Raw genomic sequence first — 24,596 nt, 5'->3', positions numbered from 1 at the left:
CCCCCCCTCTCTCTCTCTCTCTTTTTTTTTTAGGTTTTCGAGACAGTGTTTCTCTGTGTAGCCCTGGCTGTCCTGGAACTCACTCTGTAGACCAGGCTGGCCTCAAATTCAGAAATCCGCCTGCCTCTGCTTCCCAAGTGCTGGGATTAAAGGTGTGTGCCACCACTGCCCAGCTTAGAAATTGTATATTTTCAAACTCATGTTTTCAGCATTCTTTCCCATAGCCTTAAGTGCTGTCCTGAAGATCACAGCGTGCTACCTGTTATGATCTGACACTCCCACACCCAGAAGAGCTGTAGTCATTTTGTTCCATGCCTGCCAATATTTCATATTGTTGCTGTAACAGGCTTGCCAGTCACTAACACAGAGAAGTGACTTGGCTCAGATCAAGGACACCTTTGCTGACCACATTCCCTGTTTCGTTCTGTATGTTCTGAATGTTCTGTATGAGGTCTGCTAATCTTAAGACATTCCATAAAGCTTTACATAGAACCCATCAAATCCAAGGTCAGTATAAACTGTTATGTCTAAAATATCTTGAGTCAGAGATGACCACCAGGCAGAACTTCCTACACCTGTATATGAGCTCGTTGAGGGTTTTGTAGGTTTTTTTTTCCCCTTTATAATCGGGCAGAAAAAAGATGTCTGTTGTCATAGTTCAGATAATTCTGAGCTATGTCCCTGGTCTGACCAGTGTTAGGGGTGCATTTAATAGACTATTCTTGCTTAAGTGAGATCAGTGTTCATATGGTTTGTGTGGCTATTCCTGAACCCCAGCACTACCATTTTGCTGAGACATAGGCACCCTTGCTTCCCAGACTCATGCTGTCTCGGATTATCATGAAGTCATTAATCTTGGCAAAGAGGACATTCCTGCAAGGAGGAACGTGTACACTATTATACAAACAAACTTTATGTCCACAGGAACCATCAACACTCATGGAGGCTCACACCTTGCTGCCTCTGTTTCAGGGTCAGGGGACCATGTCATACTGTCCCTTACATGGCCAAGCTGGACTCAGTAGCCTCGAGTGTCTGGAGAAGCATATTGACGGGGAATGCTTCACTCAGACCACGGACTGTACATCTAGCCGCTCTCTGGGTTGGTGTCCTGAGATCTGAGGTCTTGTCACTCACTTCAGGACCGGGTCCTCAGGCCTCCTCTTTTAGTTTATGTGGTCTCACAGTGTATTATCAGGGGATGCTGGTCCAAGGCAGTGGCAACCACACTGGGAACAAATATAGCATCTTTATTTTGTGATGTTCCAGGTAAGAGTGGACAAATCCTGGCCTTTAGTATGGTCAAGACCAAGTGTTTACAACTGTATGGAGACCAGGCTAGACTGGCTCGAGCTTGCTCAGTGGCTTGGCCAGAGGAGGGTAAAGGTGCTGCGGCTGCATTGGAAATCTGGCTCAGGCTGCTCTGGCCTGGGTTCCACAGAAATGAGGCGCCGGGCACCACGCTGGCTCAGTGGGATACAGTCAGAGACACGGACCTCCAGGGTTCGTCCCTCCCTGCAACAGGAAGAGCAGAGGGTCAGCATGGTAGAGCTTTGTATACCTACATCCCCAAATGACCCCAGACTCACCCTTGGCAGTGTGCAGCCAGCATGCCCACCAGCTCCCCAATTCGATTGTCTAGTGGTGGCTGGGAACGGTGTAGACACACTACAAGATCATCATGGCCTTGGGCATGCAGCACCACCAGCTGATCTCTTCCACTGGTCACACTCAGCCCTGTCACCTGAGAAGACAGCATAGGGTCATCAAGCCAACCACTTCCTTCCAGGAGGACTTTCCTGAGCACCACCTGGGGAGCACTGCCCTTGGTGGAGTGTCCACTCCAGTGTCCAGCCACCCACCTGCCATCCTTAGCCTCCCTCTCTGAGCCCTGCTGATGGAGGGGAAGATTGGGATGACATCATGCAGTGGAAATGTGTGCCATAATAGAAAAGTTTACATTCTTGTTGGAGTGTGCAGCTATGACTGTGGAGCTGTTGTTTGGCTTATTTTACATTGGGAACATTTTTATTGCCACACTGGCATGTAGCCACTGCATCACAGAGGGTGACACCAGTGGTCCTTTGACTCTAGGAGCAATGAAGTCACCAGGGTGGGAGACTCAGACGTGACACTGCCTGATCCCTGTCCCTGGCTACTCCTCGACCTATGAGAAAAAAAAATACTGGGAACAAAACTGCCATGCAAAGGACCAAGTAGCCATAGAGCCAGTCAAAGGAAGGTGCAGGGTCCCACAGGAGTTGGCTGAAAGCTATGGTGAGGGCTCAGAGCTACACAGGCAAGAGACCCCCTAAAAAAAGCAAAGGCAGGGGCTAAAGAGATGGCTCAGTAGTTAAGAGCACTGACTGCTCTTCCAGAGGTCATGAGTTCAATTCCCAGCAACCACTTGGTGGCTCACAACCATCTATAATGGGACCTGATGCCCTCTTCTGGTGTGTCATAGCAAAGGTAGAGAGAAGGACCATTTGACTTGGCTGGAACATGAAGGTAGGAGGTGCGTGTATGTTGTGGTGGTGGTTGGGGAGGGTCCAGGTACTTGAGAGAGAAAGCCACTATAGGGTTTTCAGAGGAGTGCTGCCAACCATTGGTTAAGGACAATCTGGGTTGTCTATGACTATAAACCACGGAGAGGAGAGGTAAAGGTTCTCAGGGCCCTCATGACACACTACAGGTGATATAAGTGCTCACCGCATCCAGAGGCACAGCCCGCATCACCCGGTACTGTCGACCAGGCTCCAGCTTGTAGAGATGCCGATCTGTAAGGAGAAGAGCCCGGTCCCGGCTCTTGCGGAAGCGATTCACCTGCAGAAAAGCTGCCTGAGCCCAGGCTGGTACCTCCCACCCTTCTCCAGACCCAGCATTCCTCCCTCTCCGAGTTCTTTCCTCACTGGCTGACCAAGGATGGTGGTTTCGAAAGTATCAGAAGCAATCAGACCTGTGCTGAGGCCCAGTTTTTGTCCCCCATGATCTCCAGGCCAAGTACCAACCTTGCGCACATGGCTGGAAAAAAGCACAGTTCCGAAGCCATCTTTCTCCCGAAGTGCCTTTAGTTGCTCAGTAAACAGATGGGAAGCTGTGGGGTTGTCAGTGTCCTGAGGACAGATGATAGAAGCAGGGTGTTTGGGATGGGATCTGGGATCGTGCTTGATTGATGGAAACTCTCAGCAAAACACCACAACTATCCTTCACCATGGGGAACCTCAATCAAGGCCATGTACATAAATAAGCAGCTGAGCATATGGCTTCTATGAGAGCAAAGGGCACAGAACTTTCCTGTTTTGACAGTCCAGCCATCTCCTTTTCCTGTGTACTAGCCTGGCTGGCCTGGCCTATATGTGTAGTTCTAGAGAAAGCCTTCGGAAGGCAAGGTCTCACCCAACCACACAGAGACTCAGGATGGTGTCATAGTTAGCATCATTTATCAACTTGACATACCCAGGCAAAGGGAATTTCAATTAAGGAATTGCCTCCATCAGATTGGCCTGTGGCCAGGTCTATGTGGCACTTTCTTAGCTGCTAACTGATATAGGAGGACTCTGTCCACTGTGGGCGGTGTTATCCCTAGGCAGGAGGGCCTGGGATGCCTAAAATGATAGCTGAGTAGGCCAGGGAGAGTGAGCCAGTAAGCAGCATTCCTCCATGGTTTCTGCTTCAAACTCTACCCTGGGTTCCAATTTTTGCTTCCCTGGATGATTATCTGTAATCCGTAAACTGAAATGAAACTTTTTCTCTTAGAGATGTTTTTTGGACATAGTATTTATCACAGCAACAGAAGGCAAGCTACGAGAGATAGCAAACTTAAAGCAGCCAGTTGAAAGTGAAAGCAGCCAGGCCAGCAGAAGTACGTGTGTGTGTGTGTGTGTGTGTGTGTGTGTGTGTGTGTCTGTCTGTCTGTCTGTCTGTCTGTCTGTGCATATGTGTGTGTTTGTGCCTGTTGTGGCTCTGTAATTGAGAATATGAGGGGCAGCTATACCTGAGAACACAGGGACTGCTCAGCAGATTCCAGAAAATGATATAATTGAAAAATCCCAAAACCCTAAGGACAGGGCTAAGAAGAGGGTTCAACAGGCCACACAACTCCAGGATGGTCAGAATAGCTGGTAAGACCCATGGCAGTGTCAATTTTAAGCCCTCACCCCCCCATGCTCCTCTCCCCATTTCCCTGGACCTGAGCAGTACTCACAGAGGACAGGTAGTCTCGGGCCCAGGCCCGCTGGCAGCCCCAGTCTTGCCGCAAACCTTGCAAGGCCCCCATAGCTGCCACCTTGGCCTTGATCTGGGTCATGTCTGAAGGAGGAATGTTCTTCACTAACTGCCGTGCCCGCCACCTTGAATAGGACAGAGATCAGAAGATGCCTGTCTTATTGATTCCCTTCTCCAGCCCTTTCCCCTAAAGAGCCATTTCTTAATCTGATATTGACTGCCCTTTGGGTCCCAATCCCTGCCTACCTGTTTGGTCTTGGTCCTTTGTACCCAGTGTTTGTAGCTAGGAGACAGCCTCCAAACCCATAGCCATCAAGCACATCCTGTTCTGACACTTGCTTTGTGTTCTCCTTCTGGAGAACTTCTACTCAGACTTCAAGGTCCATACCAACATGGAGTCCTCTTTTCCCAGCATTGACTAGCTAGCTTCCCTTGTAAAGACCATGACACTTGCCCAGCTCAGTGCCAGGACAGTTATGGTACATGGATGGCCAGTTAATGTCACTTAGCCCTATCTTCCTGCTGATTAAGGGTGGGGGTTCAGTGACGCATCTCCCAGTCAGGCTCAAGTATTCAAAGGGCACTGGCTGACTGGGAAATTTGTATGGTGGGCTGAGGATGGTACCTGCTGAAGAGAACATGGCAAGTGTCCTGGAATGGCTGCAGCACAGCAGGAGGTGTTGGCCACACAAGGTCACGGCCATAGAGTGGGGGCTGCCGTGCAGCCTGGAACCGTCGCTGTAGTTCCATCAGGTGAGCACGCACCTTGTGCCTCCTGAACCAGCGCATGATGGTGTAGATGGCCCTTAGCCGCCGGCAGCGCCACCTAGCCAGGGTGCCCCGCCAAGCCTGGATGGGATACACGGAACAGACATGGGGTCTTTACCAGCAGGGCAGTAGTTTCCTGATTTTAGGTATGGCCCTTAGTCTTTCCTGAGTCTTGTCTCCGAGAAGGTTGGCTTCCATGCCTTCTGCTCTTTAGAGCTAATTCTGTCTGGAGGCTTGTTCTTGGGTAGGCATGTGGCACTCGAGGACAGACAAACTCTACTCAGCACTCTACAGGCTTTCAGAAAAGAGGAGCTCATCTATACTAGACCGTGTAAGCTGGCACTTGTAGACGCCCTAGGAAGAAAGCTTGTGTGGGAGAGAGGAGAGAGGGGATGGAGACATCCCCATGGCCCCTGGAGACAGAAGGACATCCCCAGAATGTGACCATCAGAACTAAGACTGAACATCTTACAGGACAAGTAGTCAGGGACCCACATATGACTTCAAAATATCAGGAACACCATCAGGAGTGGAAAAGGGGAGACACATTCTGCACCGTTGATGTGGACACCCGTCCCCATCATGGCGGACATCCATTTAGCACCCTCTCTTCGCACCTTCTGCAGCAATAACACAATGATGGGAATCAGACGAGCTCGGCTCTGCTCCAGAGTGACTAGCGTTCTTGGGGATCGGATGAACAGCTTGCTGTGGCCAAAGGCCACATCCCCTTGCAGGCCATGCTGCTCCAGAAGGGCGCTCACCGCCTCCCTGTCAGAGCCCAGCAGGTGGTTGGGCCATGTGTACTCACAGGTCATCTTGTACCTGTACCACAGGACACAATGGTGGGTACTTGGCATCAGGCAGTACACACGAGTCCCTCTTCCTCACTAGCCCTGGGAAGAATGTAGGGGTACTAGGAATTCTCAGAGCTGAAATCATGCCAGTATGCATCTGGGACAGCTATGGCCCTGTGGGCATGCCCTCACCACGTTTCTTCCTATGCCTGCTGCTTGTTCCCTCACATATAACTGTGCACATGTGGATGTGTTCACACACACACACACACTTCAGATTTTCTCACAGACATTTTGGTGCCTTGGAGCCGGAGGCACACTAGCCCTAACTTGTATTATGATGCAAGACATTATTTAAGTTCTCTCTGTTCCCACCCCCTAAATTCCACACAGAGGCCATGGCTCACATTGTAACGGGTGTGGGAGCCTATACCTGAGCAGGAATCGAGGGTAGGGCTGCCGGGAAGCAAAGCCAGCCCTGCGGACCCTCACATTCTCCAGTAGTCCTAGGTATTCGACCTGGTGGCGACAGTGGGCTTCATCGAGCCGCCCAGCCACCTTGTCTTCATTGGGTTTGATGCAGCGGATGTAGAAGGGCTCCTATAGGAATAGAATGCTCAGGGACCCAAGCCAGTCATTTCTGTGGGTTCTGCCTCAAGAAGCCAGGGCTTCTCTGTTCCCCAAGAGCCTGGGATAGCAGAGTTGGGACACGTGAAATCACAGCAGAACAAGGGCCTCAGAGACCTGGAGCCTAGCCAGGGTTCAGAGCTAGGTCTGCCCAGGAAGGAGATAGGAGCCCCTCCACCCCCACTTCTTCCCGTCTTCCCAGAGAAGTTGCCATTTCTTGATGTTCTGTGATTAACACACCCTTCCATACCCTCCCTACTAACTGCTCCTCAGACTTTTGGCCCAAAGCTCCTCAAGAACACTTAATGCCAATTTCCTGTCTGTATGACTCCAAGTTTGCCCAGGAGACAGTGGGCTAAGACTATGCTGGTTTCAAAGTCTACCATTGCTCTGTTCCCAGTGGGGCAGTCAGGTTTCAAGCAGAGAGAACAAGAATGCCCCTCCATGATGTGTGCCCAGGGCACAGAGAAGGATTTGAAAGGGAATACCTTGGAAGCCAAGTTCTCCACCAGGGCAACCATGGAATTCTTAAAGAGTGTGCCAGCTGTCAGCGGACGCTTGGTCACTTCTGTGATGTCCTGCTGCCCGTCTGGCCACATGGCTCGCAAGGTGGGATCCACGCTGAAGACATATGCAGCATTTACCCAGATACCCTGGCAGGGCAATGCCCACCTGATCCAATATGGCTACATAGTTTTAGTCTTGAACCTCAGGCTATCTGTGAGTTAAGTAGGGATTAGACCTTAAGGTCCCTGAAGATTCCTAATCCTGGCCCAGCAAGCTATACTCACCTATTGTACAGCAGCCGTTTGAAGTCCTGGAAGAGAGAGTCTCTATTCTTGTCAATGAAGCCTTCCACAGAGTACCTGACCAAGACCAGAGTGGAAGAGTAGATTAAGGGCCAGGCTACCAAGAAGGCCCCACCTTCTGCCACCTATCTCTAATTTCCTGGCTCAGTTTCTTCCAGCCTGCTATCCTTTGCTGGGTCCCTCACCTCCACATTCACCTTGTCACCTACACCTGTTACCCTCAGGATAAGTTTCCCTCTGGAAGAGGACTTAGAGATTAAGGCCCCAGGTCTGAAGGCAAGCATCCCAGTACCAAATCCTACCTCTTCCGTGTGTGCACTGGGTGGCTTTGGAAAAGCTACCCAATCTCTCTGCTCTTCCATGTACATTAAATATTTAACCAAGTCTACTGAATTTCTACAAATACCCACAATTACAGTTACGATGAACTTCAACTTTATGACATAAGAGCCCCAGAATAATTATCTGGTTCTTGGACTACTAGAAAGTTTATTGATGGGCCGGGCAGTGGTGGCGCACGCCTTTAATCCCAGCGCTTGGGAGGCAGAGGCAGGCGGATCTCTGAGTTCGAGAGTTCAAGGCTAGCCTGATCTACAGAGTGAGTTCCAGGACAGCCAGGGCTACACAGAAAAACCCTGTCTCAAAAAAAAAAAAAAAAAAGAAAGTTTATTGATAAATATTGGCTGTGCTTGTAGCACCAGTGAAGATCAAAGGTGTGGATTACTGTGAACAGGTATATGATTGTCTATTTCCTCTCTTTGGGAAGCTTACATCAAACAGCATATTTCTCTGAGTTGTTTCAAATCCACTTTAGAGAGGAACAAGAGATAAATTATCAGTCATCATGACAACTCCAGAAAGAAAATCTAGGCTTTGATGCTCAGAGGCAGTGTGCTGGGTAGTTTTTGTCAACTTGACACAAGCCAGAGTCCTCTGAGAATTGGAAACCTCAATTAAGAAAATGCCTCCATGCCGGGTGGTGGTGGCGCACGCCTTTAATCCCAGCACTTGGGAGGCAGAGGCAGGCGGATTTCTGAGTTCGAGGCCAGCCTGGTCTACAGAGTGAGTTCCAGGACAGCCAGGGCTACACAGAGAAACCCTGTCTCCAAAAAAACCAAAAAAAAAAAAAAAAAAAAAAAAAAAGAAAATGCCTCCATCAGATGGTAGGCAAATCTGTGGGACATTTTCTTTTTTTTATAATTTTTTTTAAAGATTCATTTGTTTATCTTCATTTTATGTGTAGGGGTGTGTCTGTGCATCACTTGTGTCTATAGTACCCGTAGAGACCAGAAGAAGGCATCAAATCCCCTAGGGCTAGAGTTACAGACAGTTATAAGCTGTCATGTAGGTTCTGGGAATCAAACCCAAGTTCTCTAGAAGAGCAGACAATGCTCCTAAACACCAATCCATCTCTCCAGCCCTGGGACAGCTTCTTCTTCTTCTTCTCTCTCTCTCTTTTTTTTTTTTTTTTGTTTTGTTTTGTTTTGTTTTTGAGACAGGGTTTCTCTGTGTAGTTCTGGCTGTCCTGAAACTCACTCTGTAGATCAGGCTGGCCTCGAACTCAGAAATCCGCCTGCCTCTGCCTCCCAAGTGCTGGGATTAAAGGCGTGTGCCACCATAGCCCGGCCCCTGGGACATCTTGATTGGCGCAAGTGAGCACAGACTACTGTGAGCAGAACCATCCCTGGGAAGGTGGTCCTGGGTTATGTAAGAAAGCAGCTGAGGGAGTCAAGGAAAGCCAGCATCCGGCACCACTTCTCCGTAGCCTGTGCTTCCAATCCTGCCTCTATAACCCTCAGTGATGAACTGCAAACAGAGTATGGGCCTGAAATAAACCTTTTCCTCTCGAAGTTGCTTTTGGTCATTGTCTTTATCACAGCAATAGATAGCAAACTAGGGCAGGTGTCTGGGGACTGCCATGAGTCCTCACCTGGGGACTAATTATAAATGCAGGCTCTTACCTAGGACATGGTGGTACACATACACAATCCCAGCAACTGGAAGGCTGAGGCGGGAGAACCACAGGTTCTTGGTTAGACTGGGCTCTCTAGTAACAACCTAAATAGAACACGTAAGGCTGGGGATGCAGCTCACTAGCACAGCGCTCATCTGTCATGCACACAAGGCCCCAGATTTGATCTTCAGAACCAAAAAAAAGAAAGAAGAAAGAAGGAGGAAGAAAGGGAGGGAGGAAGGAAGGAAGGAAGGGGAAGGGAAGAGAAGGCAAGGGAAGACAGAAGAAAAAGAAAAAAAAAGGAAATGCAGGATTCTGGTTTTCTGAGGTTCACCTTCCAACCTGAAAGTCCCTCAAATAACAGGGATAGAGTAGGGCTCAGTAGTGGGTATTTTGTTGTTAGTTTTTCTGTTATTCTTGTTAACAGTCTCCTGTTATGTAGCCCTGGCTGTCCTAGAAGTCATTATGTAAAGCAGGATGGCCTTGAACTTACAGACATCTGCCTCCTTCTGCCTTCTAAGTGCTGGGATTAAAGTTGTGTGCCATCATGCCCAGTTTGGCCTGGGTATTTTAAAAGAGCTTCTGGATGCATACAGCTGGGGTGAGACATAAAATTTTGTACCTTTCCCGTATCTATGCTTCTTGGGACTTAGGGTGGGACTTAGGGTGGGACTTACGTGACATCCCCTGCATAGTGTTTGATTTGGAAGTCTCGGCCAAACTCCATGGTCTTGTCCGTAGGGCAAAGCTATAGGACAGGCCAAGGTAAGACACAAACAATGAGGACAACGTTGTAGTTTACACGAAGGGACAATCTTACAGTCACCTTTGCTGGACAGAGGTAACTGTGACTTTAGTGCCATCAGGCTAAGTTGGCCAAGAACCCCATGAGGTATGGGCATTGGAATTCCTCTGTGTGTCCCACCCTCTGTGCTGCCACAGCATGGGGACAGCTACAACACCTGGCGGCTGGAATAGTGAGGGTGGTGGCGGTGGTGTGTGTCCAGGGTCTGCAGGAAGATTCGGTCTGTGATGGGGCCTGCCGTGCTGCAGGCTTCGTCTAGCACAGCCAGGATGCCTCGGCGGGGCTGCTCTACAAGTTCCACAATGGTGGCGTTGTTGAAGTACTCGATCTGAAGTGGACACAGCCAGAAGGGAGGCTCTAGGAAAACTCCTGACACCAGCCAGTCATGTCCCCTGCACAGAGCTGGCTTAGCCCCTCCTCCCTGATGGCCACCATTCCCCTCCCCCAAGCCCAGCTGCTGTGCTCACGCTCTGCCAGGCGATGCCCTCTCGCTCATACTCCTCCTGCTCTTGCTTCAGGATGAGCTGGATAAAGAGCTGCTGGAGCTTCTCGTTGCAGTAGTTGATGCAGAACTGCTCAAAGCTGGGGTGGGGGTGGGGAGGGTGGGGCCTTAGAGGGGTCTTCACTCCTTGGGAAGGAGGTAATGATGGACAGCTGCCTCTCCTCTAATGTCTCTGCACTGTAGGTTATGGACTCTCCACCCTACCACCCCATGCCCCAGAATGGACTTGGGAGCCGCCGCCATCAAGAGAAGTGAAGGGCTGGGTGTGGTGGCGCACATCTTTAATTCCAGCACTCGGGAGGCAAAGGCAGACAGATCTCCGTGAGTTTAATCTCTTTGAGTTTAAGGTCAGCCTGGTCTACAAAGCAAGTCCAGGACAGCCAGGACTCTGTTACATAGAGAAACTCTCTCTTGAAAAGCAAAACAGCTGGGCGGTGGTGGCGCTCGCCTTTAATCCCAGCACTTGGGAGGCAGAGGCAGGCAGATTTCTGAGTTCGAGAGTTTGAGGCTAGCCTGGTTTACAGAGTGAGTTCCAGGACAGCCAGGGCTACACAGAGAAACCCTGTCTCGAAAAACCAAAAAAAAAAAAAAAAAAAAAAAGAAAAGAAAAAAAGAAAAACAAAGCAAACAAAAACCAGAGGGAGGGAGAGAGAGAGAGACAGACAGACAGACAGACAGACAGACAGACAGATTTTGCCTGCCGTCAAGTTACTAACTGGCTGATGGCACAGACAAGGCCAACTTAAGAGTACTCAAGGACCAGCAGGAAAATCTAAACATTTCCTCCTCCTGGCCCAACCAGTTTCTGGTGGCCACAGTGGTTACAGGGTCAAAGGTACAGATGGGGTTGGCTGGGTTGCCTACCTGTTGACAGGGAACACCTCAAAGCCGTAGATGTCCAACACCCCAATCACAGTGTCTTTGCCATCACGCCGAGGGTCCCGGTCCCGGGGTTCCATGATGCCATTGATCTTGTCCACAACCCACTCAAACAATCGCTGGTACATTGCCTGGAGCAGAGCATTTTTTTTTTTTTGTGCTACCAGCCCACTGTTCCTATCACACCTCCATGGTTTCTCCTTCCAACTACTCTAAGAATACCTTTGCACAGGCATCCCGGGCATAGCTGGCCTCAGCCACAGTGTGGCTCTTCTCAATGACTTCTCGGCCTCCTGAAGCCACTGTTCGAGCCAGCAGTGTTCGAAGGACAAGGTCTCTGGGGGTGGCTGTCAGCTTGGCCACATATCCTACCAGGGCCTCGTCAGCCACTTCCAGGCCTCCTTTCTGTGGTCCATTTTCCTCTGTCTCGACAAACTCAATGTTTCCCTGGTGATGAAGGGACCATGAACAGGCTAAGTTCCATGTCTCCAAGGAGTCTAGCTCTCCTTTGGATGGAGAGAAGGAAGGAAGGAAGGCAGAGGGTGTGGGTATGGGAGACACAGCTTCCTCTTAGATGGTACTGTCTACTAATCATAGTGGACCACAGACATGGCAGAGTTCGAAAGCCTTCAGCTGAGGACTCTCAAAGAGAACTGAAGCCTAAAGTTGCTGAGGAATAGCTATCGGGCTGCAGATCAGTTATCGTACCAGAGGCTTGATCTTCAAGGCTCAGCTGTTAAGGAGCACAGCCTGTTCCAGACCACTCCTGGGCATCGCCAACTCAGACTCAGCAGAGAAGGAAGGCAGCTCAACTGGGATATCCCCAGTGAGTCCAATCCTTCCCCTCTGGAGGTTTCCAGGCAGGGAGTTAGCCCTCCCAGGTCTTCCAGGCCAAGCTCACCAGGTGCAATATGGCGGCTAGGATGCGATGGATGGACTCCACCTCCTCGGAACTGAAGCCAATGATTCTCATGGCCTCCAGCACTCCTTGGTGGCTCTTCTCATCACTGTCCAAGGCCTAGGGGAGAAGGTGTTTACCACCCAGACTAACATGGGCCCAGGAAACCTGCCTTTAACAGACCTCAGATCTCCATCTCCGGCACCTCGTCACCCCATCCCTTCTCCTCCATGAACCCCTATTCTTCCATCCCTGGCACTTGTTCATCCTGTATCCTGACCCCTCCCTGAACTATTTTCTCAAAACCTCCCACTTGAGCTGTTCGTATCCTCTGGCCTAAGCCAATCACTGTCCACTCCCTGAGTCCGACTGAGACCTGTACCCTTTGCCCTCACATTGTGCACACCCATGTTGAGCCCAGCTCCCTGGCGTGTGAAATTATACACAGCAGGATTTCTCTCCAGATGTAGTCCTTGCAGCTCTTGGTCCTCACTGCCTCGAAGCAACTGAAGGGCACAGAAGTTCTTTAGTTAGACATTGGGTTTCAAGGACCCACCTCCACCAATCCCATCCCCCAACAGAAACAGGATGACTCAGACTCAGAACCGATAGAAAAAAAAATGCCTGTGTCCCAGGGCATTCTCATATTCTCTGGGTGTCCGATGTTGGGGACATCTCTGTTCTCAAGGATCTCCCACCCTTCAGTGTGTATGGTAAGGTATTATGTTTGGGATAGAGGTTAGGGGAATAAAGCCAGTGATTGGGGGCAGGATAGTGTGGGATAGAGAGGAAAAATTGGGAGTAGTGGGGAAGGAATGGAGGTCAGGTCTAGCCTCCTGCCCCTCCCCAATTCTTCTGTTTGCTAACTCTCATCCCCTCTCCACTCACAGAGGCTTACCTGGTAGAAGGCATGGAAGTTCCTCTCACCCACATGCTGCTTGAGAACCCTAGACTGAGGCAAGAGGGGTAGTTGGATTCCAGTCTGGGAGGGTGTCTGTACCAGGGACCCCATCATGTGTTACCAGGTGGAAAGCAGCCTGGGAGAAAGAATGCTGGGACATAGGGACACTGAAGCCCAGGGAAGAGCCACTAAGAATTCTGTTTTCCTATCATGCAACATCAAGTCAGTATGTTCCCAATCCCGGGGCCTTTCATGGAGGGGAAGGGTCTCCACAGCCAAGCTTCCCACCTTCTCCAGCAGGTAGCTGTGGATGTGTCCTCCAACAGGGTCTCCCTTGAAGTCGAAGTTGATGTCCATGTACTTGCCAAAGCGGCTGGAGTTGTGGTTGCGATTGGTGCGGGCATTGCCGAAGGCTTCCAGCACGCAGGTGGACTTGAGGAGCACGTCCTTCACCCTGTGGACAGAAGAGCTGGGGGCTCAATGCAAACATCCCCATCAAAACAATCATCACATCTCAGGATGGGCCAGGATCCCCAGCACTGAAGCCTGGGAGTATCCAGCTTGCAGGTGTCACACACATTGTGTGTGTAGCTCTGAGCCCGGGACAGGTGCTCAGCAAATGCTATGTGCCCATTCCTCATGACCTATCTGTTTTGCAGTACATCTTTCACTACAGATAGTAGTGGTTATGCGCTGGTGGACTGACGTTCCTGCAAGTGTCCTGCCAGCCCCTACCACATCACTACAGGAAGAGACAGGCTAAGACTTTTGCAGGGGGAGTAGAGGGCTGGATAGACTAGACCATTTCCTGGATCAGGCAGCTGGAATTTGCCTGTCTGACCCTCTTACTAGGCTGCCAGTTTCTCCAGGCTTCTGTGGTCTCCTCCAAGATGTTCCCTGTCTTGCTTTGAGACACTTTTGATAACTATCTGTTGATACTACCCTCTTCCCAATTGACAGTGTACATACCTTGGCTGGATCTCACCTACGTCTGAAAGGTCCTTGGTGTGGCCTTAGAACTCAGGGAAAGCCTTTACCTTTCTTTTTTCTTTTTCTTTCTTCCTTCCTTTTTTTCCCTTTCTAGTCCAAGGCCCTTCCCCTAGCAAAGAAACTTCAACCCAGCTGGGACCCCCAAATGCTCACCTCTCTACCTCAGCCCTCTGGCTTGGGTTGGTGACAGCAGCAATGTACTGCATGATGTGCTTGCTGGCTTCTGTCTTCCCTGCCCCACTCTCCCCTGCCGAGAAGATAGGAAATGACAGAACCAACTGGGTTGGGTACTTCTAGCCCAGGTCCCTGTCCCAGTCCAACCCATATATATGGAAGCACCATCGCCCTCATTTATGAATGAGGCATGACTCTGGCACCTGGTTCACCAGAACAAGTACCTGAGATGACAATGCAGGTGTCCCTGGATCTGCGCTTCATTGCCTTGTAAGCAGCATTGGCCACAGCGTAAAGATGAGGTGGCCTCTCATAGAGCTCACGGCCCTGGTACTTGGCAATGGCTTCTGGCCCATACAATGGCAGTTCCTGGTAGGGGTTCACGGATACCAGCACCTCACCAATGTAGGTATAGATGCGGCCCTTCTCAAACCTGGGTGTAGCAGAATAAGACCTCTATATTCACATCCATGAGAGGACCACATGGGAGGCCTCAAGCAGTCAGCACACCCTCCCAGAAAGATCATAGAGAAGAGAAAAGGCATCTCATTGACTTAAGACCCTTTGGTGCCATCCTGAGTAAGCTGAGTCACCCAGAGCAGTCCTCAGCACAGTGCAAAGGATGTAGTCCACACTGCTCTCTGCCAGGATGCTCAGGTCTCAGGAACCAGGAGTATCTGTTCCACAAAGGTAACTGACTTGTGAAAGAACCCTGAGTCTTTCACAAGAATCAGGGCTGGTCCCAGGTGACCCCTGCAGGGCAGTTAGGCTGAGACTGAGAACAGAGGACTCTTCCAGAAAGGGGGGCCTTGGTTGTTTCCTGTCTCAGAGTCTAGGCGGGACCAGATCCGGAAGGGGACTCGCCCTGCCCCACCCAAATCATAGGGTGGTGATTTGCTAGTCTTTGCACCCCCAGCCATGGCCACCACCCTTCTCCAGCACATCTCAGACTCTTCCACCCTTCCGTTTACAAACCAAGTGAAGAGCAGAAGCTCAGGGCTGTACCTCTCTTGGATTTTGTGCTCTGGGAAAAGTACTAGCCTGCCTGCTCCTTGGGGCCCCAACTGTCCTTGGTGTGTGGGGCCCGCCCAACCCCAGGCAGGCCTCTTCAGGGTTCCTCTTTCTCTGCCCCTTCTGACAAGTTACTCCCAGGGACTACAAGTTGTGTGACCTGCAGCCACTGTCCTCCTTGGCTCAGCATACAAAGCAAGGAGGGCATGCTTGTGAGCTCACTTTTCACAGAATGAGGTAGACTAACAAAGCATTGAACTCATTTCCTGGATAGTGCTCTCCATATGTTAGCCTGGGGCCTCCATCGCTGGGCCTAGTGAGATTCCTGGTCCTCAACTGTTCTCTAAGACGATTCCTAGCACACAGCAGACCTCCCTAGGCATGAAGTCCAGCCGCACACAAGGCCATTTGCCATGCCGGGCATCTAGCTCCTGGACCTCTCCCTGCCTTTTTCAGTGAGAAAGTAGGCTGCAGTGTCAATTCTACTAGTCCTAGCCTGTAACCCCTCCCATGAACAGCTCCTAGCCCAGAGCATCATGTCAACTTGCTTCAATTATTGTGATTCTAGGGTGGAGCCCACTTCACTTTGGAGTTCCTAAGGAAACTCAAGTCAAGTCCCACATGAACTCCAGGGAAGAAGCATCGGCAGGTTACAGAGAGGAAATGCACTATAGTTCCTGGTACCCATGTCTTTGCCCATCTTTCTCAGGGGTTGTCAGACTCTGGGCTTGTCAACTAGAGTGTGGTGAGGGCGAGTGGGCAGCTCCATTTCTGACAGCTGGTTACTTTCTGAATGGCCATTATCTCCTGGAGACGCTATCATTTCAGCCTGTATTGTCTAGGTATGTGTAGCCCTGTCCTCATTCCTGACAAGGGGACCAGGGTACCGTGATTCTCTCTGGTCTGCGTGGATGAGAAGGGGAGAAAGGAAGGAAAGAGACCCAGCACCCCCCCAACCCACACCTCACATCTACCTGAGCTGTAGATTCTTCATGAACTCCTCCATTGTCAGTTGGTCCAAAAGCACAAAGTCTGGTTTCCCATACTCAGGACCTTCTTCGTCCTCCATCCTGCCCACTGGAAGCCTTCAGGACAGGTCGTCAGAGCTTTCTTTACAGAGGTGAAGGGGAAGACAGAAAGGGGAGGCCCAGCCCTGCTTAACTCCTGCAGTACTTCAGTAAAGTAGGAAGTGGGTTCTGCCCGGGGAGTTTGGCCCTGCCCACTTGTTACTCTCTTGCCTGGGTGCTTCAGGCACTGTTTCCTGCTCCCTGGCCCACAAAGTCTATGCTTAAGGGTCTGTTCTGATGGGATCTTTATTGGTCTCCTCAAAGCTCTTTCCAAGCTAGGCATGGTGGTACATGCTTGTAATCCCAAACATTCTAAAGATGAAGGGCAAGCTAGGATTTCCCCTTCCTTCCCCCCCCCCTTCTTTCTTTCTTCTATCCCCGTAGTCCAAGCTGGCCTCCCCAAAGTAGCTAGGATTGTACCAGGCTCAGCAAAAGGGATGATTCTTTTAAAAAATTTAAACATCTATTTTGTGTATGAGTGTTTTGTCTACATGTATAAGTACACCATGTGGATGCCTGGTGTCTACAGAGGGCTGGATGGCTGTAAACTGCAGACCTTTGGAGGAGCAGTCAGTGCTCTTAACTTCTGAGCCAGCTCTCCAGCCCAACAAATATTTCTAGGCCCCTCGTGGTTACTCAGCCATACGTCCGCTGCCCCAGAGCTCAACATTAGCCAGGGGTGGCCACAATAGAGTTTAAACCATAGACTTCCTGCCTGACCCAGCAGATGAGAGAGTGGTGGGGACTCAGCACCCTCTCATTCCTCACCAGTGACAAGGGAGGGGAGGAGTACACTACGCAGCCCTCTAGTGGGCTAGCCTTTGGTAGGATCCTCTTGCATGCTCTTTCATCCTGCCTCTGAGATAAGACCACTATTTCTTGGAGCTCTGGGCCTTCATCTTAGCTCTCACAGGTCTCAGCCCACCATTGAGCATGTAGATGGCTGGTATATTTTAAAACGGCTAGGTGACACTCAGATTTCTCTGTCCAGTCCTCCCTCCTGATCACATGGTCTGCCTGCTGGTAGGCAGCTCTCTCTGCTCCCTTCTCTTACGCTGGGAGGAGGCTAGATGGTAGGCCCAAATGTTCTCAAATATGAGTTATTTGCAGGCCAACTTTGAGAGACCTTGTATTCAGATATCTGACAATTGTATTGCTTTTTTTTTTTTTTTAAAGACAGGGTTTCTCTGTCCCTGACTGTCCTGGAACTACCTCTGTAGACATGCCTCTGCCTCCCACGTGCTGGGATTAAAGGTGTTCTCTATCACCATCTGCTGACTATTGTATTCCAACCATTCCATTTGATTTTTAAAATTATTTGATAATGCAACATACCTAATGAAGTTGTAAGTTCTAATCCACCATGTGATAAAAGCAGATATCATTAGTGATGAGACGAGCCAATGGCTAAAACTGTCCCAGATCCAGTTGTAGGGCTCTGTCTGGCTCCTCCCTGGGGGCAGTACAGCCCTTAAGCCCCAGCCAGCCTGCTTCCTTTTAAGCCTGGCATGAGATCATTCCATCTACAGCCTCCTGTGGTGGTGCTTTGGTAGGGTTTCCCCAACCCGGGGACTCCCACCCTTGGGTTTCACTTCACAAAACCCCAGGCCTTAAAAAGCTCTGGGACTTGTGGTGATTCAATCAAGAAAGGACGTGGGTTGAGTTCCAGTTAACATCTGAAACACGGAACTCTGCAATCATCAAAAAAATTACACCTGTCATGATATAGTGTATGTGGGGTTTTTCTTCTAACCACTTAAAAATTCCAAGATCATTCTTAGGTCAGAGGTTGACTCTGGGTATAGCATTAGACTCTGGTTATTTCTATGCCCTGTCAGCATGATCCACACAGGAGTTACTCTTTCACACTATTGAAGCTAAAGAGATGACACATTAATTTCTCCCTGGATTGAACCAAACTATAGGTCCCTTTGGCATCAAACCCAGAGGTTCCAGTTGTTTTGAGAAGAGTTGGTCTGGTGTTCACTTGAAGCTCCCTCATGGCATGGTCCTTATATCAAATTTGCAGGGAACAGCAAACTTGCAGCTAGGGCAATAAGGTGGAGCCATCACCCACTCAGTCTGCTAGGGACTGAGGAAACCCTGGCAGTTTTCTGTCTAGTGGCAAATTGACCATCTATGTGTGTTTGTGTGTGTGTTGTGTCTCTGAAGCATCTTTTGTTGGCACCCACATCTGATCTTTACAGCAGTCTTGCTGCGATACCTTAGTTTCCCCCATAAAGTTGAACCACAGATTATATATATATATATAGTGTGTGTGTGTGTGTGTATAATTTAATGAGTGTTGTCTTCATACACATCAGGAGAGGAAATCAGATCTCAATACGAATGGTTTTGAGCCACCACGTGGTTGCTGGGAAGTAAACTCAGGATCTCTGGAAGAGCAGCGTTCTTAACTGCTATCTACCTAGCCCATGCATGAACCACAGCTTTTTAATCTATTTTTACAGTTTGTATGTGCGTGTGCACCCGAGCATTTGTGGTGTGGGAGTTGATAGGCTCTCCTGTTTGAGTACTTTCTATTGTCCCTACCAGGAATGTGGGGGGTCTGGCATCTCTAGGTACTGTTCCATTCACTATGTCCACAGAAAACTAAAATTTACTCACTGTACCTTCAATGGCCAATTTCGACAGGCCTTGCCTAATACATTTCTACTACATTTCCTTTTTTTTTTTCTGAGACAGGGTTTCTCTGTATAGCCCTGGCTGTCCTGGAACTCACTCTGTAGACCAGTCTGGCCTCGAACTCAGAAATCCGCCTGCCTCTGCCTCCCAAGTGCTGGAATTAAAGGTGTGCGCCACCACTGCCCAGCGCCCACTACATTTCCTAACAATACCTGTGTAAGCTAGCCTGTGGGTATGGCCATGGACAGACTATACTTTTAGGTTGAATAGCTGACACTCGGGAATATCCCTCACTTGGCTTCCTATTTTTTTTTTTTTTTTGTTTTTTCGAGACAGGGTTTCTCTGTGTAGCCCTGGCTGTCCTCAAACTCAGAAATTCACCTGCCTCTGCCTCCCAAGTGCTGGGATTAAAGGCATGCGCCACCACTGCCCAGCATGGCTTCCTATTCTTGATCCCAACAATTACTGCTATATGAAAAGATACAGGTTTTCAAAAACTCAAAATCTTTGTGTCTTGTCTTGTGCACTGGTGCCCAAGGAGGCTGGAAAAGGGTGTCAGATCACCTAGAATAAGTTTCAAATGGCTGAACCATCACATAGGTGCTAGGAATTGAACCCAGGCAGCAGCCTTGCCTGCCCTGGAACTCATTTTGCTGGCCTCAAACTCATGGGAGATCTGCCTGCCTCTCCAGTACCTGCATTATGGTATGAGATTAGAACTGCAGTTATGCTGGGCAGTGGTGGCGCACGCCTTTAATCCCAGCACTTGGGAGGCAGAGGCAGGCGGATTTCTGAGTTCGAGGCCATCCTGGTCTACAGAGTGAGTTCCAGGACAGCCAGGGCTACACAGAGAAACCCTGTCTCAAATAAAAAACAAAACAAAAACCCAAACAAACAAAAGAACTGCAGTTACAACCGCCTGATACAGGTACTGGAAGCACATACCCTTGACTGCTAAGCCCTCTTATATCAGCCAAGAGCAGATCCTGAGGACCTCAGGGTACAGCCCCTCTGCGCCTCACCCCTCAGCTACAGTACCATTAGTAATTCTAACCAACTAAGCACTCCTCATCCATTCAGCCAAGTGCAAGCTCCAAATGGTCATTAAAGGTACATATCCAGGCAGGAGGTGGCACATGTAATCATCTGCATGTCCTTGACTGAGAATGGAAAGGCACCTTGGTTCACATGGGCTGCCACCAGTCCGTTTGTATTTGGCACATCTAACGTGCAAAGAAAACAGGCTAAGAGGAATCAAAGGTAAAAACCACATTTATTATTATTTTGAGACCAGGTCTTTTGTAGCCCAGGCTGGCTTGATCTTGCCTCCAGAAGTATTCTAATTAGCAGGTGTGTTTTCCTCTAGCTGGCTACAATACCCATGGTTTATTCTATTCAGATGCCAGACAATCACACAGCCAGGTTCCTTATTCAAAACCTGAAGGACAAACAGAATCAAGCTTAGGCCAAGAACCAGAAACTGCAGATTCCTTTCTAGAAGGGAGGCCACGACACAGCTGGAATCTCATTTCTTCGTCTCCATTTCTGCATCTGCAAAGATTAAAAAGGCTGTTAAGTTATGCGGTGAAAACGCGCATCTTCAGGAGACTAAGGGCTGCTGTAAATGCCCACTGCCATGAGGGGCAGTAACAGAGCCCTGACTGCATCCCTACTGGGCCAATAGGCCCACTCCCATGGCAGCTAGACATATGAGGACATGCATACTACGCTGAAACCAGAGACAAATGTCATCTATAAGAATCAGAACCCAGAAGGTGTATTTCGAAATAGTTTCTTAAGTTTCATCATGGCTAACCTCCCTGATTTAATCACATGACTTATAACATGGAGGTCATAGGTTTCTTGCTGTTTGTTTTTAAATACTCTTTTTACACAGATCATTGAGTCATGGACAACAACTGTAGTCTAACAGCGGAAGTGGAGCCCAAGCTTTCTGGCACAGGCCTGTAATTCAAACTCTAGGGAGGTGGAAGCATGATATCAGGAGTTCAAAGCCATCCTTGGCTACATAGCAACTTTGAGGCCAGCCTAACTTACAGGAGACAAAATTCCAGATGTGACCTGAGTGTCTTCTTGCATACTTACCTGTTTGGGAGAAGTTTCCCGAGACAGCCTGACAACCTCTGAAGTGCCGTCAAGTCTTTTCAAGCTCCAGCATCTTAGGTTTCCTAGGCTGAAGGAAGAGGCAGTGAGCCCAATACATATGAAGCTGGCAACTGGCCATAGACCATTTACCCCAGAGCTTCCATACCAAGAGCAGGACATTTCCCTTCAACACGACTCACTGTATGACTGGCACCCCAGAAAGATCACAGGCTGTAGGTCTGGAGATACCTGCTATCAATTTTCAACCTGGACACTTCACACAGTAATGTGTCAATGAGCCTCAGCAGGTAAAAGCACCCGCTGCCATGCCTTACAACTCTCTCAGTTTAATCTCCAGGCCCTACACAGTGGAAAAGGAGAAAACCAATTCCTGCAAGTTGTTCTCTGACCTCGATGTTCTATGCCATCCACGGGCCCATATACATGGACATGCGCTCACAAGAAACAGAATTAAAGGTTTGAGTTAAGGGGCTCGAGAGATGGCTCAGCAGTTAAGAGCCCTGACTGTGCTCTTCCAGGCCCTGAATTCACTTCTCAGCAACCACGTGGTGGCCGACGACCATCTGTAATGGGAGCTGATGCCCTCTTCTGGTGTGTCTGAAGATAGCAACAGTGTGCTCATATATATAGATTTGAAATAAGGGCCTGGTGTGGTGGAATACACACTTAATCCCAGCACTTGGGAGCCAGTGGCAGGCAGATCTGAGTTCAAAGGACCACAGGGACCCCTGGGAGGAAGCAACTCCCCCAGGCCAAGCATATTTGAGGAATGGGAGTTCAAGGTCACCTCACCTAACCCTCTTCAAAACAAAACACAACCTCCCAACACCAAAGCCTTCTTTAGGTATTAGCACACCAGCCAGGCTTCTACCATCTGCAGACTCTCTGCCCCTGATTTTCTTGCTTTCTAAGAACCAGGCCCAGGGTCCACATGGAGCCAGAACCATGTGCCACCACACCTTGGGTTTTACTTGACCATCATGTCAACTGTGATACTCATGCTGTATTTTGTAATTGTTTTAAGGATTTAATACCTCTCGAGCACAGAAAAAGAATATTCAGCTGCATTCTAACAGCACGGCTGTACACACTTTTAATACCAGCACTCGGGAGGCAGAGGTGAACAGGTCACTTTTGAGTTCCAGGACAGCAAGAACTACGGAGAAACCTTGCCTCAAAACAAGACCAAAAAAAAAAAAAAAAAAAGCAAAAAGAAATGACTTATTTGCCTATGCACCATGTGCAAAAAAACTAGCCCACAGTAAAATTTACCCACGTGGCAGGTGTCTGCCATATTGTCTGAAATTTCTATAACCTTGCCCTGGAGAGAGCAGGGCAAGGCCTCAAACCACTTCAAAAATGTTCTGGCAAGCACTGTAGGAATGCACAGGGTCACTGCAGACCCAAGCACGCTGGAGGCTTGCTAAGGACATCACTCAAATCCTGCACAACCCACACTGCAGTCTCCCATTCCCTTGAGAACCCTAGGGGAGAGAATTAGTCCTGAAAATGAATTCAGGATACGGAGTTTGGCTTCAGAGGCCACCTTGCTTCCACAACTGACTTACCAGGATATCTTTCAGAAGAGCTCGATCATCCCTTCCACGCTGTGGGGCCACTCACCTGGCCTCGATGTCCACCTAGGGAGGGGAGACAAGACACATTCAGCCCCAACCTGTGCCTATCACCCAGTTCTAGCCCCTCCGAACGTTCTCTTGTATAAAAAAAAAAAAAAAAAGTAAAATAAAAGCAAAGAACAAAAAAACCGAAAATCTTGAAAGAAGATCCTGCTTGCTTCGGCAAGATTCGCTGGGATTTATAAGGAATCCTCAGAAAGAGGCCTAAATCAGCCGGTGGCACGTGTCTCCCCCGGGGAAAACGTCCCTGCTCCACCGCAGGCTGATCTCCCGCGTCCTGCCACCGAGCTCCGCCATCCCTACCTGGACTCGAAATACCCCTGCACGGCGCCTGTGTCCCGATGACGGAAGATGCAGAAAAGGTGAGGGCCGCAGCACCGGCGAGAATGTACCCGCCAGCCATGGCTGCCAACTGAGCACGCACACGTGTGCTTAAAGTTATGGCCACAGCAGCGCGCCGGGCGCGCGCAACGTCATCACGCAGCCCCGCCCGAAGCTGCGTGCGCGGGCTCAAGGACGGTGACGTCACGGTCCCGGGGCGTGGCCTCGAGCGCGGGCTGCGCAGGCGGCGCGGGCTGTACTCGCTGGGCCCGCCCTGGTGGTGGCGGTTGACCACATGCGAACCTCAGCCTCGGCGGCCGCCTTCTACATCACATCCTCTTAGAAATCCGGGTGCCACAGCTAGGGGCTGGAACCGGACGTAGCCGGGGCAGCTCTGGCTGTCCCACCGGGGCGGGCGCCCGGCTGGGAAACACGTGGACGCAGGCCTCTGAGGTGGACCAACACATGAGAAAGTGATGTGCATTTTTGTTTGCTTTGTTTTGTTTTTCGAGACAAGGTTTCTCTGTGTAGCCCTGGCTGTCCTGGAACTCTATAGAACAAGCTGACCACTAACTCAGATCCACCTACTTCTGCCCCCTTTCCCTCCCCCAGTGCTGAGATTAAAGGCATGCAACACCACTGCCCTTCTTTTCCTTTCTTTTCTAAATATATGTTTGCCTTTCCCCCCACCCCGCTCTCCCCAACATGGACTGCTTCATGAATTTGCTGCAGAAACAAGCACCAAAGGAACCAAGAATCTTTGTAATAGTTAAAACAAGCACCACAAGAACCACAAATCTTTGTAATAGTTGCCAAAGCTTACCAACACTCTGGTCGGAAGTCTCCTGAGAACCCCCTCCCAAACAAACACAGGGATCCTCAGCCCTTACTTGAGTTTTTTTTTTTTTTTTTTTTTTTGAGGTAGGTGGCTTAGTTCTCATTAAGTTTCTGGTGACACAAAACACAGGCTTGCACCTGAAAAGCAGTTAAAACTATTTTTGGCCCAGGAAGGTAGATCTGCAGCTAAAGGTTCTTGCCACTAAGCCTAAGTTTGAACCCCAGAAACCATAAGGTGGAAGGAAGACAGACTTCATCAAATTGTTTGTCCACCACACGTGTGGGGTCTGGGATATACATGTCTATGTATTAGACACACACACACACACACACACACGTAACAGAAATTACAAAGAGTTTATAATTGGTGCTGTAGAGATGGCTCAGTAGTTAAAAGCTCTTGCCACTCTTACAGACTCAATTCCCAACACCTACATGGTGACTGACAAAACTACCTTTAACTTCAGTTCCAGGGATCTACACATTCCAGCAGCTAGGAGTGCAAGCCTGGCTCTCCAGGCCCAGCTGGGGGTCATCTCTTCTAAGTGTAGTCAGGGACTGGAGGCTCCAACGTCAATGTTTTAATGACAAGGGCATGTTCCTTGACTTCAAATTGCAAAAC

General features: G+C 49.6%; 1 protein-coding gene, 1 long non-coding RNA gene and 1 other non-coding gene across 6 annotated transcripts; all 3 read right to left on the bottom strand.

The window, feature by feature from the left end:
- Nucleotides 1-1,229: 1,229 nt before the first annotated feature.
- Nucleotides 1,230-16,530, bottom strand: Myo1g (myosin IG). 4 transcript variants are annotated; one of them, XM_028777023.1, is made up of 22 exons: nucleotides 16,314-16,530; nucleotides 14,553-14,761; nucleotides 14,308-14,401; nucleotides 13,453-13,618; nucleotides 13,162-13,215; nucleotides 12,659-12,769; nucleotides 12,267-12,383; nucleotides 11,588-11,812; nucleotides 11,351-11,496; nucleotides 10,452-10,566; nucleotides 10,142-10,312; nucleotides 9,857-9,927; nucleotides 7,208-7,282; nucleotides 6,905-7,037; nucleotides 6,223-6,389; nucleotides 5,610-5,817; nucleotides 4,850-5,073; nucleotides 4,205-4,349; nucleotides 3,009-3,113; nucleotides 2,710-2,823; nucleotides 1,590-1,744; nucleotides 1,230-1,515 (listed from the first exon to the last, which is right to left on the bottom strand). In XM_028777023.1, exons 1-22 carry the CDS (start codon nucleotides 16,406-16,408, stop codon nucleotides 1,359-1,361), a joined length of 3,057 nt encoding a protein of 1,018 aa, XP_028632856.1. In that variant the 5' UTR covers nucleotides 16,409-16,530; the 3' UTR covers nucleotides 1,230-1,358. The 4 variants fall into 4 exon arrangements, with proteins under 4 accessions (XP_028632856.1, XP_028632872.1, XP_028632880.1 ...); XM_028777039.1 differs by lacking the exons at nucleotides 14,308-14,401; nucleotides 16,314-16,530 and having other exon boundaries at nucleotides 13,162-13,210; nucleotides 14,553-14,649; XM_028777047.1 differs by lacking the exons at nucleotides 14,553-14,761; nucleotides 16,314-16,530 and having other exon boundaries at nucleotides 12,670-12,769.
- A 3,776-nt stretch (nucleotides 16,531-20,306) lies between these two features.
- LOC114629989 lies at nucleotides 20,307-23,265 on the bottom strand. Its single transcript, XR_003712747.1, has 4 exons — nucleotides 23,120-23,265; nucleotides 22,748-22,819; nucleotides 21,159-21,246; nucleotides 20,307-20,603 (listed from the first exon to the last, which is right to left on the bottom strand). It is a non-coding gene; the product is annotated as an uncharacterized LOC114629989 (long non-coding RNA).
- On the bottom strand, nucleotides 22,473-22,605 carry LOC114631104. The gene has a single exon (XR_003712908.1). It is a non-coding gene; the product is annotated as a small nucleolar RNA SNORA9 (small nucleolar RNA).
- Nucleotides 23,266-24,596: the final 1,331 nt, after the last annotated feature.

This window comes from Grammomys surdaster, unplaced genomic scaffold (genome assembly GCF_004785775.1).
Source record: "Grammomys surdaster isolate TR1022 unplaced genomic scaffold, NIH_TR_1.0 67, whole genome shotgun sequence".
NCBI lineage: Eukaryota > Metazoa > Chordata > Mammalia > Rodentia > Muridae > Grammomys > Grammomys surdaster.
Note: the sequence above shows the minus strand (reverse complement) of the source record. Positions and strands in the feature narration are given on the sequence as shown.

Bases quoted from the DNA above. Each gene is read 5' to 3' on its own strand.
- Myo1g (XM_028777023.1), bottom strand. From the start codon at position 16,408: ATGGAGGACGAAGAAGGTCCTGAGTATGGGAAACCAGACTTTGTGCTT. The intron at 10,567-11,350 runs GTAGGCAACCCA...CCCCCACCCCAG, and splicing joins GAGGTGTTCCCTGTCAACAG to CTTTGAGCAGTTCTGCATCA. The intron at 7,283-9,856 runs GTAAGTCCCACC...GGTCTTGGTCAG, and splicing joins CACTATGCAGGGGATGTCAC to GTACTCTGTGGAAGGCTTCA.